Here is a 21,461-nt window from a genome sequence, read left to right as displayed (position 1 = left end):
ATACAGCAGTTAAATTTCTATGATGTTTTTAGATTGGGCAAAAAAAATTGATAATTCTGTGACGGTCAAAATATTTACTAAGGCCATTAACGATTACGCCTGCAATCAACGGTAAACTGAAAATGAGCAGAATAATCTTTCAAAGAAAAATGGTACGAAACAGAAAGTATAGGCAGTGTTCTACGTTGAATTAGGCGGTTTGCAAAAATTTTGATTTTTGATTTCTTCAATATTTAGTTATTTCTGAGTATCTGTCAGAGTCTTACTCAATAAACATGGAAATACTTGAATAATCTGTTAAAAAAATAGAAAATTTTCGAAAAAAATTTCGAAATTTTTGAGACTAAAATTTGAAATAATTTCTGAAACAATTTGAAATCAAAAACACAAATTTTAACGTTACTGCTTTGAGACTTATAATTGTATTTGATTTGATTACTATTAGTTGATTTCAAATGATCGTAACCAATTAATATTTTTATTGGGAACAACATAATATAGCAAGTTCAATGTTTAAAATACAAGCTTCAATTTTGACCTTTATTAAGATTGTTAAGAATAAAAAAAAACAAAATAAAAACAATATTTTGAAAATTATATCTTTCAAACCAGTAATAACAAAAATCATTAATTAATGAAAACTTTTTGAGAGATTCTTAAAAATATCAAAAAATTAAAAATCAAAATATTCCTAACTATCTAATTTGAAGTGGAAAAATCCATATAGTCTGCAACACATCTTTGAAACTATAAATATATTACTGTGAACTATATAATAAATATGATATGTTCTAGAAAAAAAAAACGAGTCGTGAGATCATTTCTGATGAAGAAATGGAAGTCGAAGAAGATGGCATCAGTAGCGAGGATGATGAGATTGAGGAAGACAAAGACAGTAATGGAGATGACGGGATAAATAATGAAAAACTAAGTTTAGACTATTCTTCTGAAGATAGTTTTACATTGACTGTTTAAAAAAAAAAGGAGTTTATATTGTTACTAGCTGTTACCCGCCCGGGAATTGTATTTTAAATTGAATAAAATTGTGTTTTTAGATCTAGACTTGAAATTTAATTGGAGTATTGTTTTGACTTGCACAGATTCTAAATTCCATTCGATTGGCCTGTACCTTTTATTCATGTGATTATTCGAGCTAATATTTATTGTAACTTTCAATGTGCAACCTCTATAACATCTCCGTGGCTATCTTCCAAAAATGAATAATAATTGACATAAAGAAAGAAATATTTAAATCAGTTGACCTCGAAGGTCATCCCTGTAATTTCCTGTTTCTCTTAAAATTCTATCAAATTTTATAGCTGTAGGAACTGTATTTGAAAAATATGAATTTTTTGACAATTACCCAGGTAGGAATCGCCAAGGCTGACCATAGGCCGAGCCTTGGCCCTGTTGTCACTTGCCAAGCTTCGGCAGCTGGCCATTGGCCCAAGCCTCGGCCAGGGCTTGGCCCAATGGTTTGATTACGTTAAGCCAAGTCTTGGCAGCTAACCATTGGCCCAAGTCTAGGCCGAGGCTTGGTCCAATGGTTTCGTTTAATTAAGCCGAGCCTTGGGTGGTGACCATTGGCCCGAGCCTCGGCCAGGGCCAGGCCCTATGTTTTAATTTTGGTTAAATCGAGCCTTGGCCGCTGACCATTGGCCCAAGGATTGGCCGAGGCTGGGTCCGATAGTTAAATTTTTGTCAAGCCGAGCCTTGGCAGCTGACCATTGGTCAATGCCTCAGCATGGGTTAAATTTTTATTTAATATTAAAGTTATCAACTTTACATGTATCTATATATATGTATATAGAGAAGACCAGGGCATAACGGTCTACCGAGTATACGATTAATATCAAGAGTTGAAATTTTCAAAAAAGTAAAATTGTTTGATATACAATAATTTTCATTTAATTAGTTATTGCTATGTACAAAACTTTAGTTAACATGAAATTTTTATTTTCGGCGAGCGAAATGGGGTATCCTTTAAAAAAGTTGAAAAAAAAAATTTCTGAAAGTTGATCAAATTTCATTAAATTCAAATTTTTTATATGTAATATACATAAAGAAAAATTACATTTCACATCATTGGTGGATTCAAAGGCAAAAAAAAAATTTTTTTGTGGGGCAGAGAGGCCCCCCTCCAATAAATGATAATTTTTTTTTTTATTAAATTGTTTTCATCATTAAGAATGTATTTCTTTCTCTTGACAATTATTTTTGGTTTTACAATACTGTAAAAAAATTTTTTTAGGTGTAATAAATCGTTTCCCCTCGATTAGCTTAATTACTAATTGTTATGTAATAAAAAAAAACAATTCTATATTTTTTATTTGTCATTATTGCGAACCCAAAAAACGTGTTTTTTGATTTTTTAGACTACAGATTATTTTGCATTATTTCAAAAATTTTATCAATAAAAAAATAAAATATTATTTTCGAATATTTTTAGTGGCCGAATTTGCCACAGCTATAGAGAATCAGCCGAAAAATGAATTAATATATTAAATTTTTTTTAATTTGACGATAAAAATATGAAAGAATCATTTATTCAGAATTTTTGGATGGTCCATTTTGCCCCAGGTGTCATGCGTAGTGCTAAAAATGCGCAAATATATCGGATTTATAGCAATTAGACGAAAAAAAACATTTTTTTTTTTTAATATTTTGGGGGTACTCCGTTTTGCCTACCCTACCCCCTTTTGCCCCCCCCCCCCCCTTCCCTAGGTGTGCTAATAAAAATATGTCATTACTCATCAGACAATTTTGTTCATTAAATAAAACTACAGTTCACCTCATCTTTACGATTTAATATTTTTGAATTAAATTGTATTAAAATAATTAACAAGCAAAAAAATCATGATTATTTGGACATCAGATTTAGCACAGTGGATAGCGTCCCGGCCTAGTAATCAGAAGGATCTCAGTTCGAACCCCGGTAGCCCCCAAATAATTTTATTCGTTATTTCCCATTAATTCAGTAATTAGTTAATTACACTCCAATGTAATATCGATAAAAGTGTGATCAAACTTTTTTTTAATTATATTTATTAATTTAAATAATAATATTTTAGATCGAGCATTGGGTGAGCCTTAGATTTTTTGCTTCCCGAGGTTTGGCCGAGGCTTGATTTTTTGTTTCCCAAGCCTTGGCCAAGACTCAATTTTTTGTTTCCCAAGACTCGGCCGAGGCTTGATATTTCGTTCCCCAAGGCTGGGGACATGGCTATCATCCAAGGCTTGGACCAATCCTTAGCCCAATGCTCAGCCAAGGCACGTGCCAAGCCTTGCATAATCCTAGTGACGCTTGGCCAAGGCTTGCCCAGTTGTTCTTTCCTACCTGGGTATCACTCCCGCACTCCTATGTTGGAGAAGAATTTCGTAAGATCCTATTCGAGATGATTTCTACATTATAAATAAAAGCTTCCATCAAAACTTCGAGTCCATAGAAACTATTATGTTAAAATGAGAGATTTTCATTGTTAACGACGCCGCAATCCCTTTTGGGTTAGAATTTGAGAAAATCCATTCTCAGCTGAACTTGACATTATCCACGAAGATTCCAACTAAATTTTGAGACTGTAAAAGTTACAGTTTGGAAATTAAAATTTTAGATTTTAACACACTTACCCCCGCAATGCCTATCGGAAGTAGAATTTTTTGAAATCTGTTTTGAGATGATCTCCTCGTGAATAATAAAATATTCCTACCAAATTTACAGCTTTTAGAAGCTATATTTTAGAAATTATGATTTTTTATTGTTAACCCACCTTCGCGATCCTTATTAGGGGTGGTTCGTCGTAAAATCCGCTCTTAGATCATTTCTGTATCACATACAGAAAAGATAAAACTGTCACTACATTTGGCCACAATAAGAGCTATAGTTTGGAAATTAAAAATTTTAATAGTTAACACCCACCCCCGCAAACCCCGCTGTAAGGTGAGCTATCGTAAAATTCGTTTGTATATTATTTCTACATCTCTCACAGAAAATTCCTACCCAATTTGGACCCTATAGAGCTATAGTTTAAAATCAGGAATTTTCCATTGTTAAAGCCTCCGCAATCTTTTTCGGGGTGAGATATCGTAAAATTCGTTTACGAATTATTTCTACATCACATATAAAAGATGACTACCAAAATGGGAGTATGTAGCACCTATAGCTTAGGAATTTAAAATTTTCATTGTTAACACCCACCCCCGCAGATCATATTGGAAGTAGGTTTTCATAAAATTCGCTCTTAGATCATTTCTACCTCACATATAACAGATTCTTACCAAATTTAGAGCATATAAGAGCTACACCTTAGAAATTAAAAATTTTCATTGTTAACACCCACCCCCGCAACTCCTGTGGCGTGAGCTATCGTAAAATTTGTATATAAATTATTTTTACATCACTTAAAGAAGATTCCTACCGAATTTGAAGTCGATAGGAGCTATAGCTTGAAAATTTTCATTGTTAATACCCACCCCCGCAACCCGCTGAGGGGTGGAATATCGTGAAATTCGTTCATAAATTATTTTTCCATCACTTATAGAAAATCCCAACAGAAAATTCCACAAATAAAAAATTCGGACTAAGTATTTTCATTGAACAGATGGTAGAATTTCAACCAAAAAACTGAAATTCTCCTAACTGAATTATAAAAATAATTTTTATCGTACTTCCAGTTGAAAGCATGTGGTTATCTGAATAGTTTTGATATTACTTATTTACACTCCTTATCGGTTTGATTTACGCTCACAATACGTTGAATACGTTCAACTAACGTTTTTAACGTTCAATACGTTCAAACTACGATTTCAACGTTCAATACGTTCAAATTACGATTTCAACGTCCAATACGTTGAATTTACGATTTGAACGTTCAAAACGTTGAATCTAAGATTTCAACGTTCAAAACGTTGAATCTACGACTTAAATTTCGACTCGGGGACGCTTGTTACATTCTGGCTTATCTATTAATCAGACAGAACATTTTTAATTTTTACCAGGTTGACGTCGTTAGGGTGTCGATAGACCCCAGGTGCGTCAGCTGTTGACCTTCTTTTATTTTATGCAAAAAAGTTTATTGACTTACCATGGTGGGGATTATGGGTCCCATAAATCGGCCCAAATAATCCCTTGATACGTCCTCTGGGTGCAAACGAGACGAGCTTTGAAGACTCGGTTCCTTTGTAGAGGAAAGTAATCCCAATCGGTCGATCAACCACCAGAGCTCGAAGGCTCAACAACACATGAGCTCGAAAGCCTAACAACACACGAGCTTGGAAGCTCAACAACACATGAGCTCGAAAGCTCAACAATACATGAGCTTGAAAGCTCAACAAAAACTTCCTCCGACTTACTTTTCGGATGACCTTCGGTGAGGTCCGCGATAACATCTCGAATCCCGCGACCGAGCTGTGCCGCTCATCCTGACCTCCTGCGTCATCGGCCTCGAAGCATGAATTTCGGATTCGGAAAGGAAGCGTTCAGGCTGCCGGTATCGGCGCCCGGAACAGGTGAGAGTATTGGGCTGCCGGTAGCGGCGCCCAATACGAGGTATGTGATTTTTGGGCTGCCCGTAGCGGCGCCCAAAATTTAAATAAGGAGTTCGTATTTGAATAAAATACGGATATATATTTTGCTTTAAGTCCGAGTGACAGGATCAAGCCAGCAGGTTTGTGTAGAGTTCTTGGCTCTACTAGATCTTGTGATCAACTGCCTTGTAAACGACTGACTGTAAACGACTGACTTGTTAACGACTGACTTGATTAATCAATAAATAATTCGAGACTTCAAAAAAAAATTTCTAAAAATTTTGATTTAAATTAAATTAAAGCCAGAACGTAACACGCTAAAAAATTTTGAAGTTCCAATCCAAAAAGTAGACACTTGGAGCTACAATTTCCTTTTTTTTTTTCTTGTACGACCATTTCTCTCAAAGTTAGAGCCTGTTGAAAATCGCCTAAAAATTTAGAATTTTTTTTTGATCCTTTAATTTTTTCCATTAGTGTATATATATATATATATATATATATATATATATATATATATATATATATATATATATATATATATATATATATATATACACTAATGGTCTGCTATTGCATAATGTATTTGACAGATTGCATAAATAGGCGGCAGAAGTTTCCAAAAATATCTTAATTTTTCTAAGGCCTCGATGGACAAAATTAGCATACATATATTAAATTTTTCCAAGATAAAGTTTTTGAGCAAATACGTATATTTCATTAATAATTTATGTAAGATCCTTTGAAATAATAAATATATAGATAAAAGGTCCGCTATTGTACAATGTATTTTACCGATTGCAGAAACAGGCGGCGGAAGTTTTCAAAAATATCTTAATTCATTTAAGTCTGCGATAAACATTTGTTTTTATATTATTTTAATAGACCAATTACTAAATAGTGAATAATTTAAAGATTTTTTTTTATTCTTGATTTATAGATACATTTTTTTGTAAAGTATATTAAGATTTTTGATTGAATAAAAAAAAATATACTTTAATTAAATGTTGTTTTTATTTCATAATTTATACATACATACATATATTTCCGTAAAAGTACATTGAGATTTTTCTTTTTGATCGAATAAAAAAAAAAATATATATTTTTAACATTGCTATAAGTTTTAATAGTTTAAATTATCTATAGAAATAACTGTTAACTATCCAATTTATCTAATATTTAGAAATAATGATGACTGGTAATATATTAATCACGATAAGCCATTTCAAAGTCATTATATTTACCACCAAAGTAAGTGAGGTAAAGCTTATGATATGATATGGGGTTGAGCAACTCTTCGAAATAACTAGGGTTCTTCGTTATCAATGCTGACGTCCTTTTTAGCAAAAATACATTGGATTCTTCATTGATTGTTGCAACTACTCTTAATCCGAATTTAGTATTGGCATTTTTGAAAGCGGTTATTTGATAATCTCCATCTCTTTCCAATTCATTCAGCGTTTTGGTTGGTAAAAATATGGGTAATTTGATGGCCTTGTTTACTTTTGAGAAATCCATTATTCGCTAAGCAAGTATTCCAAATATTAAATTTAAGTTATCAAATTTTGAATATATTTAATAGTTTTACAATTAAAAAAATCTTACCTGTTGAACACGACTTTATAGTACACTTCTCACAGAACAAAATCTCTAAATAACTGTGCGGATTATGACAAAAACTCAAGTTTTTATATTGATGATCCCCACTTAAAAAATGCTTCGTGTTGGGGATTTCTACGAAAAAAAAAATTTTTGGGGGATATAAAGTAAAAAATGATTGGTCCAAAACCGGTTAGATCAACCGTTAAATCCCCTACTTCTAATAAAATAAAAATATTCTTGGAAAAACGTTCAAATTTTGCCCATAACCCACCCCCTTACAGCCGTTAAAAAATTTAGAATAATCAGGATTGAAGAATAAACTCCCCACCAATATGTGCGTAGAAAATTCGAGAACATTCTCGAATGTTCGGCCTCCCACCAAGCCCCCCATCCCGATCCTGCATAAAACGGTAAAATTGAAAAATATATAGTAAAAAGTCCTTATTTATCTGATAAGTCCCAGAATCTACTTTTATCGATAAGTGAAAACAGACTCCCAAACAGAACCTGCATTACCATGATCAGGTTCCATTCAAAATTTGCATTACCATGGTTGGGCCTCATCCAAGTCGGCATTATCATGATCAAGTCCCCACCAAATCCACATTATCATCAATAAAAAACAGACCCCAAAATATCGATAAAATAAATCTACATTACCATAAATAATGAAAAAAGGCCTCAAATATCGATAAAATAAATCTACATTACCATCATCAGGCCCAAATATCGATAAAAACGAATCGACATTGCCGACACTAGGTACTTACCCTAGGTCGGTAAAGTAGGATACTGTTTTGATTCCGGGGCCAAAAGCCTCCCTGTTTGACTACTTAGGTACTTGGTATTTTTTCGATTTGATTTATTTTTTTTATAAAAAAGAATTTCTTTTTATTTGTAAAAAATTTTAAACGTGTATTTGACGTGATGTTATACAGAGAATCTGTTTTTGGTAGGATTAATACGTACCGTAAAGCTAGAGTATCTTATATTTGTTTGGGTGTGATACCCTCTACAACGCTTAGTTTCTTGGCTTCATTGTACCACCGGGTTTTATCTTTTAATTTATCGGTCGGCTCGTGATTATGAACACTGAAATTTGGGTTGGGAGTATAAGTGCCATTTGAGAAAAAACCTTGAGCCTTACATTTCCCTGTGGAAAAGCTCTCATAAATTCTGATAAGATATTGAATATTTTTTATGAGAATCGATGAGCTACGAAAATATCTATGAGATTTAAAAAAATTCTCATATGAATTTTTATGAGAACCTATGAGTCAAAGCTTTTGATGTTTTCCTATCATGATTTCCGTACTAGATTTTTAAAACAATGAGTAAGATTTTTTAATTTATGAGATTTTGTGACTTGAATTCCACCAACAATTATGAGATTGAATAAGTACTTTCACTTCTATAAGATTGTTACAGTTTATTCTAATCTATTTTCAATAAGAATTGATCAGGCGAATTCCGATGTTATAATACTTACAAAATCTCAATAAGATTATTTTTTAATACGAAATTTTCAGAATTTATAAGTTTTAGTAAGAGTTATCCTAGGAGATAATCTTATTGAATATCATAAAATATTTGTCATATTTTATGAGAAAATATTTAACATGTATTTCTTCGAAATTTTATGAGACTGAATCAGGAATCACATGGACAAATGCAGACCTTTTTTTCATAAAAATTTTATGAGAATTAGTAAGAAAATCTATAATCGAATTAACTTGTAAAAACTTAAAAGATTTAATTTTAATTTAAAAGCTATGTGATTTATGAGTTTTTGTAAGTTTTAGTTAGAAGGCTATTACTTATAAAATATTATGGAGTACTTATGAGATTTTATAAATGATTTCCATTCACATAAAATATTAATTTTATCAGATTCATTCAAAAATAATTGCTTAACTTCATTTTTTTTTTTTGTAAGAATTTACACCAAAAATCCTAATATTATCACTATTTCTTGTACTTTAAATATTTTAACTGTTCGGAGATGAGTGAAAATATAAGTTTTTATGTGATTTTTTACAAACCCAGTAATGTATCTTGCCCCATTTTTTTTTTTTTTTTTTGGTGCAAGATACATTACTTTTTCTTTATCCCTTAGTCGAAAGTACGCACTTCCCTCCCTAATTTTAAGGCCTAAAGTCTTATTTCCCTCTCCTGGTGGAGTTACATGCGCGTCACTTTTGTCGCCGGGAGCAAAAAATTTTTTCGGGCCTACAGAAACAGCCGGTTGCTGCCATCTAGTGATCGTCTACCACTTTATAAATAAAATTTTTCACGATAACGTCGTAGATCGTTGCTTTATATATGCGTCAGTATTTTTGTGTCTCGTTGTACGTAATATTTTAATTAAACAGTGTAATTACAATGATAAGATAAATGAAAAAGTTTCATCGGATGAATCTATGGACGAGGATGAGGTGATAAAAGATTTTGATGCAGAGGCGAAGTTAATTATTGAAAGTTTATGTATTTATTTATATATTATTTATTGGCAGGAAAAAAATCTTGTTTATAGGCATAAATTTATTTCTTTCGAAAAAAAATAGTTATTTTTTATTTTTTATAAGTATAATTATGTCTTTTTTTTTGTTTTGTTTTTGATGCCTGCCCCCGCCGACCAGACGCACTCGCTTCGCTCGTGCTTTCAAATGTCGCGGGGCAGGCAGCAAAAACGCAACAAAAAAAAAAAAGAGAGACGGAAAAAAATTAAAGTTTTATGTATGTCCGAAAGAGGCGCGTCAATAGGGAGCAAATAAAAAAACATGGCTGACCTGTCAGCTGAAGGCAGAACGTGGTTGTATTGTTCATAGTATTCAAAAATGTAATTAATAAACGTACTTTCGACCAGGTATAAAGAAAAATCGTATACACCACACGGGAAGATAGTTGAAAGCCCTGCCCTGTGTGTCATGATGCCCTCGGCTTCGCCTCGGGCATCTTATCACACAGGGCAGGAATTTAAACTTTCTTCCCTTGTAGTGTAATATACTATTTTGTAGTGATATTGCATTTTTTTGGTTAAACAGAATAAAATTTCTCGGAACAAGTACTATTCTTTTCACGCAAGTTTTTTTGTATTCTCCGCCCAAAATAACAAAAGTTGTTTAAAGAGAAAAAATTTCTCGGGAGAAAAGATCGATATGGAGAAGGGGAAAGTCACCGGTGCTAGGCAGCAGCAGCGGGAGTAGTTCGGTGCTCGCCACGAGATCGCGCCTACGATTTGTAGTGTCCCTGGTAAGACATTTATTTCAGAAGTGTTATATTCCAAATTTCAATACGATTTTATTCGAGTACTCCTCTGTCATTTGACAGACCAACAAGTGCCTGTTTGGGTTGTACTATGGTATATCCCGAGTCGAAATTTTTTTTAAATTAAACCCTGTTTCAACCTAGTAAAATTTTTAGTCTGAACGTCAGGCTGAAACGGGTTTTAGACGATAGAGAACTCCATTGAAATTAAACCCTATTTCACTCCAGTAGCGCCTACATACGTTCGTTTTCAGGCGAGTTAGGTTGAAAAAGGTTTTAAATTCAAACTCCCTTTCAGCCCTCTTCATGCTCGTTTCCAGGCGAGTTAGGTTGAGAAAGGGTTTTGATGAAAACCCCGTTAGACCCTAGTTCGTCTAATGACCTATATTTACGAATATCATGACCTACATTTTTCCCACTAAATTTATAAATAATATAAGAAAATTATAAATAAAATTATACTTTGAAATTAAAACAAAATTAATTGAATAATATCGCAGTATTTTGCTTTTTCTTTTTTTTTCAATTTATTTAAGATATACCTTTAATAAATTACCTTATAAATATATATTTTTCTAATATGATATTTATAGTTTTAACATGCTTATATTATTTATAAAATCTGTATTTAAAAAAAATCCAAATATTACGATATTATTCAATTGACTTTGTTGTTATCTATAAGTATAATTATATTTATAATTTTTTCATGTTATTCATGAATTTTTAGAGAAAAATGGATTAAGATATTCGTGAATATATATATATATATATATATATATATATATATATATATATATATATTGTAGTGGTTGGTATCTTAAATTAATATCACTTATACACTACAATGATAACACACTTAAATTATAAATAACAACACCACAATTAACAGCAGTAAAGAAAGCAAGAGAGAGCAATATAGTTTATTGAGATACAATGTTTGCTGTTTAGTTGTCAATATAAGACTGACTTTTGTCGCGTATCTATAAAATAAGAGAAGAAGGCATTTGTTTTCTAGCTATTCAAATATTTAAAAGATCAGTTTCACATTCGTTACACTACCCCCTTCTCAATAAAATTATCGTCCCGATAAAATTTGTGTTGGAAGAATCGAACTTAATTGAAATTAAAACTATTTACAATCTTCGTTCGATTCCGCTATGGTCCCAACACACCCTATCTATCACCCTACAGGGAAAAAAACACCATAGCCCAAAAACAACCCTGTAGGCTAACGCAAAGATAATAAAAAAATAAAAAAAATAGTCTATAGATTAATTGAGCTAAGAATTGATAATAATAAAAAAATAAAATATTCTGCTAAGAAGTTAATCAGTGTACGTGACTCTATTTTTCTATTTAACGAATCAAAATAAATAAAATCAAAAATGTAACCCTCCTCTTGATTGAATGGACCTTCAATGGGAATGGGATCAGGTACGAGATGGGAACAGGAACTCCTTCCTCTCCTCCTTGAAGGACTAGGAATGGACTCCTTCTCTCCTTCCCCAATGAAATTGGACATATTATCTGCACATAATAGAAAAAAAACAAAACGAGTATCTCCAACATTTTATTAAATTTCATATTTAAACATATTTCATCATTACATTCTATTATTTATCAGTTGTTCTTAAATTATAAACTTTTAGTGTGATCAATTCAATAATTTTCGATCTTAAATGCTCAATGTTCTACCACTCGGTCCATTCAGCTCATATGCCGATATGTTATCTCGAGCTAACACATCAATGATTACTGAATAATACACGTTGCAACGAATTTCAATTTTTCTCCCTAAAAGTTCCTCGGAAACTCTCCAGGGCATCCACCTATCTCTCAGAAGTCGTGCACTACTTAAGAGAAATGTTGACTATGCCAACTCCGGATGGATCCCAAAGCTCCAGTCAGGATACTGTTGACCAATGATAAGTCCTAAGAATTCAAACTTTTGATTTGAGCTGAGCTCACTTAAACCAAAAGAAATATCCAGTCTCTCATCAAAGGCCCAAGAATCCCGGGAACCCCTTACAACGACTAATCGTTCAGGGTCCTCAGACGGACTTCCCTCAAGCTAATAACCGAACTTAGAACATTCCAGTCCTTATAGAATCCCGGGAATCCCTCGAACAACGTTACCACCGAGATCGTTCGGAGCCCTCAGCCAGACTTCTTTCAGAATCTCGGGAACTCTTCAACAACGTCTACAGTGTGGTTATTCAGGGTCCACTGCCAGACTTCTCCTAAGGACTATACCAGTCTTTAGCAGTCGTTCAGACATCTTCAATTCTATCAGTTTGCAAGATATCCTAGACTCACTAATTGACTACAGAATCCCGGGAACCCTTTACAACGTCTACACTGAGATCGTTCAGGGTCCCAGCCGGACTTCTCTTTTATTTTTCTTATTGATCACAGTACGGTGCAAGACGGTTTACATGCACAATTTTAGATTTTCCTTTGGGGTTTTTTCTGATTCTATAAACTACGTTATTTAGCCTATTTTCAATTTCATAAGGACCCTTCCAATCGCATTGAAGTAAATAAATTTTAATTATTTCCGTTAATATCGACTATTTTTTTTTTTTTTTTAAATTTAACTCATGATAGTAATCTCAGCAGTTTCATAAAACTTTCCTATTCATTTGTATAAAACTATTTTTATTAACTCGATAAGTACTTGAGGTATTACATAGCCCAGATAAAAATTTTCAAAAATGACTATCTATACAAAATTTGTTATCTTTTGTTCTTCAACACAAAATCATTAAATATACCCGGTTTATTAATTACGTCAATCGATTACAAAACAAAAGAGCGGTTAAATGTCACGATATTTCTTGTTAATTTATGTTTAATAAAATGATGTTTCTTTTATTTTTAATTTTACCTAACTACTATTATTATTAAATAATGATACATCACCAAATTTATCCTTTCCCATTTGTAATTTGTCCACAAGTTCAATTTTAACTTCTTAATCAATTCTACGAAAATTTTTGCCGTCTTTACTTCTTCCTATTTTTAAAAAAATAAGATTATCCGTCGTTTAATGTTTCGATCACTTTTATTTTATATTTTTATCACACGTAATTACTCATACCCGCACTTTAACACAAATTAATAGAAATATTTTCACAACACTAATTCATTAATCTTGAATTTTTTTTTTTTTTATATATAGTACATCACACAAATAAATTCAAATACGCACTTTAACACCGATTAAGAAAAATATTTTCACAAAACTTAATTATTTAATCACTGAATTCGTTTAAATTATTACACGCACTTGAAATCTATATTATAAAATATATTCACAAATTTTAATTAATTCATCACCGTATTTATTTATATTACTACGCGAACTTTAACACTATAACACATATCCACAGAACTTATTTAATTCATCACTAAATTTATTTAAATTCACACGCGCACTTTATCACAAATTTAAAAAAAATATGTTTTCACTAAACTCGTTTAATTGATCACTGAATTTACGTCTTTTTTTAATATCAAAAACACGATCGTTTCAAATCTTTGCCTTTCCCGTCGCGTCGCAATATTTTGACAGCTATTTTTATTTTATACTTGTAAATCCACACGAAGGTTACGCGCACTTCTGACACCAAATTGTAGTGGTTGGTATCTTAAATTAATATCACTTATACACTACAATGATAACACACTTAAATTATAAATAACAACACCACAATTAACAGCAGTAAAGAAAGCAAGAGAGAGCAATATAGTTTATTGAGATACAATGTTTGCTGTTTAGTTGTCAATATAAGACTGACTTTTGTCGCGTATCTATAAAACAAGAGAAGAAGGCATTTGTTTTCTAGCTATTCAAATATTTAAAAGATCAGTTTCACATTCGTTACAATATATATATATATATATATATATATATATATATATATATATATATATATATATATATATATATATATATATATATATATATATATATATATATATATATATATATATATATATATATATATATATATATATATATATATATATATATATATTAGGGTGATCCAAAAAATAACAAAATTTTTTTTTTTCTTCCAAACAGGTTCAAAAGTTTCATTTAGATAAAAAAAGACGCCTGTAAAAATTAGAGCTCTTAATATTAACATTAAGAGGTGCCTCATCGCACTTTTCTATTTTCCATAAGAATAACATGGGAAAAATTTTTTTTACGTCTTCTGATTTCCATAAGTAGCTAACGATGCGTCATAGGAATAATTGGCAGGCATATTTTTGTAGGGAATTGAATGCTCTACAAAAAAAGATTCTTATCATTTTTTGAGGAATCTATTTGTTCAAAAGTTATTTTAGGTTGAAGTCGAATTCATATTAAATTTTGAGATTTTCTACTTTTCCGGCGAAACTATCAGACTTATTACAAAATATCATCAGATCTTTTTTGTAGAAAATTTTATTTCCTAAAAGTTATTTCTTACAAAGTTTTTTCGAATTCCACATTGTTTTCTAGTTATTTTTATTTTAATGTCAAGCTCTTAAAATCGATCAGAAGACTATTTTTTTAAGAGCATGACATTAAAATAAAAATAACTAGAAAACAATGTGGAATTCGAAAAAACTTTATTTGAAATAACTTTTAGGGAATAAAATTGTTTACAAAAAAGGTCAAATGATATTTTGTAATAAGTCTGATAGTTTCGCCAGAAAAGTAGAAAATCTCACAATTTAATATGAATTCGACTTCAACCTAAAATAACTTTTGAACAAATAGATTCCTCAAAAAATGATAAGAATCTTTTTTTGTAGAACATTCAATTCCCTACAAAAATATGTCTGCCATTTATTCCTATGACGCATCGTTAGCTACTTATTAAATTAAGAGACGTAAAAAAAATTTTTTCCATGTTATTCTTATGGGAAATAGAAAAGTGCAATGAGGAACCTCTTAATGTTAATATTAAGAGCTCTAATTTTCACAGGCGTCTTTTTTTATCTAAATGAAACTTTTGAACCTGTTTGGAAGAAAAAAATAAAACTTTCTTATTTTTTGGATCACCCTAATATATATATATATATATATATATATATATATATATATATATATATATATATATATATATATATATATATATATATATATATATATATATATATATATATATATATATATATATATATATATATATATATATATATATATATATGTTGATTCATCATTTTTAAATGTATAAATATTAATAACATATTTATTCTTAAATGTCTACTTCTTTGAAAATTACAATTGAATAATCAATATATTTTCATTGGTTGATTATTTTATTACTAAGTTTATGCAATGGTACAAACACACGAAAATACAATAAAAGAAATTGTAAGATTTTGAAAACACTGTAATATTTTAAAAAATAGTAAAGACAAAAATTAAGTTGGAGTATAAACATCTTGGGAGTATAAAAATTTAAGTTACAACTTTAAAAGTTGTAGTATGTACGGTCTTGCAAGTAATCATATTGGAGTATATCTATCGACTGTTGGATGTGATTACTAGTTACATTTGGTGAATACTCACCATTTGGAGATACATAATTTGAGCTCCAATTCGAATTATTTTGAAATTGGTTTACAGTATGTAGATTGTATGGTGGCACGTAGCTTGATGGTACATCCATCAGATTTTCATAATTTTCAACGCTTAATGGATACTTACGACCTTGAGATACGAAATCTAAGTCCTTATTCATATTATGGTAAACCTGGTCCGTGGAATTGAAAGTATACGGTGACATGTTCTTCGATTGTACTTTAACAGTATTATCAGAAGAACTTCGAAGAGTATTGCAACTCGATGATATCTGTTGATTGTCCAAGTCGATGGAAACATTTCTATTATGCTCTAATTCCTTATGCACGTTATGGTGAGCCAGGTCTAAGGCATTTAAATTACACGGTGGCATATTGTCCAATGGTACTTCATCTATATTTTCAGGAGGATTGTGAAGAGTATTGCCACTTGATGATTCTTCTTGATTGTCTAACTGGATGTTTCCCTTATTTTCTGGTGTCGGCTTATTTTTCGAAAGAGTGTCTCCAGGATATTGCCTCTTATTATAAATAAATTTATTTACGTAATAAACGAAGTCTTTCTCTTTGATCTCTTCTGAAGTCCTAGAACGTGCCCAACCTATAACAAATTGTATCATTAATTGTGAACTCTCATTATATGATACTGTCTTATAGATTTAATTAACTTATTTTATATTTTGCTTAGTGTTAGATATTCACCTAAAATTGCATTATACACTGACGGATCAATACCCGTTTTTTTATTGCACCTGGTACCTTTTGCTGAATAATTCACTATATCTGATTCATAAACTTCCAGAAGAGCCATTTTCACTACTATTTTCCAATCAGACTGGCCAAACTTAGTAGTTGACTTTCTTTCAATGTACGAAACAACATCTGTCGGAAAGTAGATGCTATATTTATCACAAATTTTAGTCTGTAAAAGATGAAATTTTATGTAATGTGAAATGTACATACTAACTATAAGATTAAATAATTGGAAAATTGTCTAGTCGTAACTTTACAATTATCATGACGTGTAATGCCTTACCTTACGCAAACCAGGATCCAAAAGGTTTTTTTCTGACTAAAATAAAAAAGAACAATTACAAACTACCAATTAAACTAATGAAATCCATAAATTATTACCTCAGTTATAGATTGTCCACTACTTTGCCATACAAGATTTTTTTTCATAGCAACTATAATTTTTTGGAAAAACGTGAGATTTTCTTCGGAAACTATTGAACAACATAAATAATTACTAAATTTATAACTTTCAGCTATAAAATACGGAATTTACTTTCATCTGGAGCTATAGACGTTTCTTTGGTTCTTTTTTTCCATGCAAGAGCATTGATGACGGATATGTAGTTTTTTTTTGTGATTTTATCAACAGTAAATTTTGATTTGACCAAATCTAAAAAATAGAATAGTCAAATTACCGATATTATTTAATTGATTGTATTTCGTCAAACTTACCGAATGTAGCAGCAAACAATTTTGAATCAATGCCTAAATGTTGATTTCCTCGTAAACCCTTTGCAGAAAAATTCCCGATACTCTCTCCATATACTTCTAGCATTGCTAACCCTACGAATTTTTTCCAGCTTGGTTTCTGTTTCTTGTCAACAGAATTATTAACGATAAAAGTCATTCTCTCTGTTGGTAAATAAAGTCCAGAATCAACCCAAATTTCAACCTGTAAGGAAGTGATTCTTTAATTCATAAATGTTTTCAATTATAACAATAATTTTGAAATAGAAACCAATGCAAAATTATTTAAAATGAATCAATATCTAGGACTTTATTTGAAGTCCAGCTAATATTTCAATTTCTAGTATATTTTTAGTAGTTTTTAAGTAAACATTATTTCACAAAACTCAGATTTCTCGGATTAAAAATAAATTCATACATAAAATTATGAGTGCATTGTTTTCATTCATTATGACTAGCAAATAGTATAAATTACTTTATTATCTCCAGGTATATAAAACTCTTGCGGTATCTGTAAAAAAAGTATTATTCATTATTAATTATGTTTTTAAAATTTTAATATGGAAAAATATTAACGAATTTTTCGATAAACTTGAATAATTATTTTTGTTTCTAGTATTTAAGTATTTGCACCCAAATATTAGATATTCCTTAGTAATTATTAAAGTTGTAAAATTACTTCATACAATTTTAGTCGCAGATTTATTGTTATTGCTTATTTATCTTTTTTTTATATTCTAAAAAAGTAAATTTTAACCTTTGGAGTATTGCTTAAATGAGAATTTTTCTTCACTTGTTGCTCATATGCTTGTTGTATTCCGGCGTGAACGCTTTCAAAAAATTTAATCGTTCCTTCTGTAACTAAAAAAAAATGTTTCATTAATCTCTTATCTTTCTAACTAGATTCTCATTATTACAAAATTTACTACCTTCTTTAGGGAAAAATGTATGTAATGCTCCAACATTGACTTCAGAGGTTTGTAATTCTTCAATGTTGTCGATTTTCTCTGTTTCATTGTTAAAAATCATAGCTGTAGAATCACTTGATCCCCTCGAGTCTTCATTTGTAAGTGCAGATGGTTCAATGTTAGCTGAAATTTCACTTTGAGCTAAATCGGCTTCATCGGGAATTTCATTTCTAATAACTGACGTTGTCAAAATAGATTCAGTATTGCTGGCTACCGATGTGATTGGTACGGCATTGCCTTTTGGAAAAGTCTAAAGGACCAGAATCTTGATTATTGTCTTCAACTCCTGCTTGACTATAGTTATGACTTTGGGACTTTTGTACGTGGGTATTTAAATTATTACATTGGTATGATAATGGTGGTGAAATCTTCGGAGAATTTAAAGTTTTAAGACTAAAAACATCATGTCTCACAGCACTATGATGAGTTTTTACGAACTCGTTATGAATTTTACTCGGGCGAAAATATGATTCAACATCTTCAACATTTGAAGAAATGCTACTTGAAGTAGAAGTATAAGTCGGTTGTTGGGTATAGTTTGAGACGCATGTTGCTGTGAGAACATTTTGTGAATTTTTTTGCTTCAAAATTGGTCCGGTAGGTTTACAAGATGAAAATAAAGACGGGGTATGGAGTAACTGATCTTCAAGCTGATTTTTTTGGTCAATTTTTGATTTTTTTACAGTTATATTGTCACTAGTAGCTTTTCTTTTTTGTTGTAATACCTTTTCGGTAAACAATTTATCATTAAAGTCGTGAACTTCACCTTTGTCATCCAGAAGAATATTATTTAACTTATCATAATTTGCTGAAAAAAAATTTTAACTGTCATTGGCTTGCAAAAAATAAAAATTTTTAATTATAATTCGAAGCTACTTTATTAAAATGTATTACTAATATTGATTATAACATAATGATCATAATATATTGGAGGTTAGAAATCAACATATTCCGTCAAAGATAAAATTGAAAATAAGAACTTAATAACTTACTGTCAAATGCAATAATGTTAGCCTCGTACATTTTGGATTCTTTAGTTTCTGCATTTTCCCAAAGTAACTTTACTATTGACCCCACGGTTCGATTTTTTTTTGATAATCGAGACACTGATACAATATCTTTCGACCCTTCGTTGATCCACCATATTAAAGCCAAAGAGTTTTTGGTGAATTTATTTTCACCACTTGCTTTTGACTTCTTTGGACTCTTTTTTGAAGCTTTTTTTGGTGGCATTTTAATCATTTTGGGTAGTCAAAAATCAACAAATATAAAAATTATTTATTGATTATTAAATAAAACAGCACATGCCGCCATGACAGATGCTTACTAACTATTCGAGAACTTTCGTTAATCATATAATTATATATGAGTGTGAATGCAGCAGACATCAGACAGATTTAAAATTATAAATAAATAGAGTAAATAATTAATAAAATATAATTTTACAAAATGCGCATTTAAAAAATTAAAAAATTAAAAAGTGCATTTTTAAAAAATTTTATTTTTTTAATTATTTGCTCTCTTTGTTTATAATTTTAAATTTGTCTGATGTCTGCTACGTTCACACTCATAGTTATATGTACATTGTGCACCTTTATCGACTATCAATAATTAAAAAGAGAATGCAGCGCTGTGACTGCGTATGTAACTAAACTTATTATTATAATGGCCGCCACTTTACTGTTTATGTTTACATACAACCAGCAAGTTATTTTGAAAGATAAAAACCACAACTTATTAACAATTTGTTTTATTTTGGAAACATGAGTGATCGACTACCAATTCCACGGAAGTTGTTCTGCGAACTTTCTTCGAAACAAAAACGAGAAAATTTACGGTTCATGAACAGTAACCAACCAATTGAGGCTAGATCGTAATGCAGCTCATGAAGAAATGCCAGTGCAGGTAAAAATATTTATATTAATTTGTATGTCAAGTAAGTATAAAATTATAAAAAATAATTACTTTTATTTAATAACCCACTACTTCTTAAATGTAATAATTAGCAACCGTAATTTCTACGGCAATTCTACTTATATACTTACTAGGGTGGGTCAAAAAAATCGAATAATTTTTTTTTGACTTTATACTCTGAAAAATAGGTTCGTAGACACCTAAAAAGAATTCTCTCAAAGTATGAGCTCTTAATTATAACGGGAAGGTCCTCCGCTTTGCGGGTTTCTATTTTTTTCGAATAATCAGATAAAAAAATTTATATCTCGCTTCCAACTGCTTGGAAAAATATTCCGTGGCATAGACTTTGTAAGAAATTGAACGCTCTACAAAAAAGGTCTCTTATGATTTTTTCAAAAACCTAACCGATTAAAAGATATTTCTAGTTGAAGTTTGGCTATTTTAAGGAAAATATTCGTTTTTATTATGAATTTTATAAGTCGATGAAAAAAAATTATTTCGGATTGCGGAACTCATGATTTTGTAGGAAATTTACTGCTCTACAAAAATGGTCTCTTATGATTTTTTAATTAAGTGAAGCCGTTACGAGATATTCATCGTCTAACATTAACGAATATCAATATTTCCAGTTTTTGATCAATAATTCGATAAATTTTAATTTAAACTATGAGTTTCAGGAAAATTTACATAAATTTGAGTTTCGATCGATAAAGAAATGTTATAAACAATTTTTTTAATATTGTTTTCAGTCTTGAGCTTGTTTGATTGCATTAAAACAAGAAATTAGAGCATTTTTTTCGACATATAGCCGATGATTAGTTTAATTTGAAGTGAATGACATATTTCTTTGTCAAATTTAATATGAAAAGTATTGAATCAAGTGAGAAACAACCAGTATTTAACTTTTTTATAGATAAATTTTTTATTGAATTATCAATTGCAATATAATTGTCTATATTTTTAACATAACAGTACGCTATTACTATAAATAATTTCTTTTATTACAATTTGGGAATGTTTTTTGATGTTCTTTGACAACTTGCAATAAGTACTGGAATTGTTCTTCATTTTTTGTCAAGCATTGATTATTCATTGTAGAATTATTGATAATAAATGAATTTTTAT

General features: G+C 30.5%; 1 protein-coding gene across 1 annotated transcript; it reads right to left on the bottom strand.

Annotated features, from left to right (window-relative positions):
* Nucleotides 1–15,706: 15,706 nt before the first annotated feature.
* Nucleotides 15,707–16,886, bottom strand: LOC130673378 (uncharacterized). Its single transcript, XM_057478366.1, has 2 exons — nt 16,675–16,886; nt 15,707–16,573 (listed from the first exon to the last, which is right to left on the bottom strand). Exons 1-2 carry the CDS (start codon nt 16,781–16,783, stop codon nt 15,864–15,866), a joined length of 819 nt encoding a protein of 272 aa, XP_057334349.1. The 5' UTR covers nt 16,784–16,886; the 3' UTR covers nt 15,707–15,863.
* Nucleotides 16,887–21,461: the final 4,575 nt, after the last annotated feature.

Source organism: Microplitis mediator, chromosome 8 (genome assembly GCF_029852145.1).
Source record: "Microplitis mediator isolate UGA2020A chromosome 8, iyMicMedi2.1, whole genome shotgun sequence".
Lineage (NCBI taxonomy): Eukaryota > Metazoa > Arthropoda > Insecta > Hymenoptera > Braconidae > Microplitis > Microplitis mediator.
Note: the sequence above shows the minus strand (reverse complement) of the source record. Positions and strands in the feature narration are given on the sequence as shown.

Bases quoted from the DNA above. Each gene is read 5' to 3' on its own strand.
- LOC130673378 (XM_057478366.1), bottom strand. From the start codon at position 16,783: ATGGCTCTTCTGGAAGTTTATGAATCAGATATAGTGAATTATTCAGCA. The intron at 16,574-16,674 runs GTGAATATCTAA...AATTTGTTATAG, and splicing joins AGTGTATAATGCAATTTTAG to GTTGGGCACGTTCTAGGACT.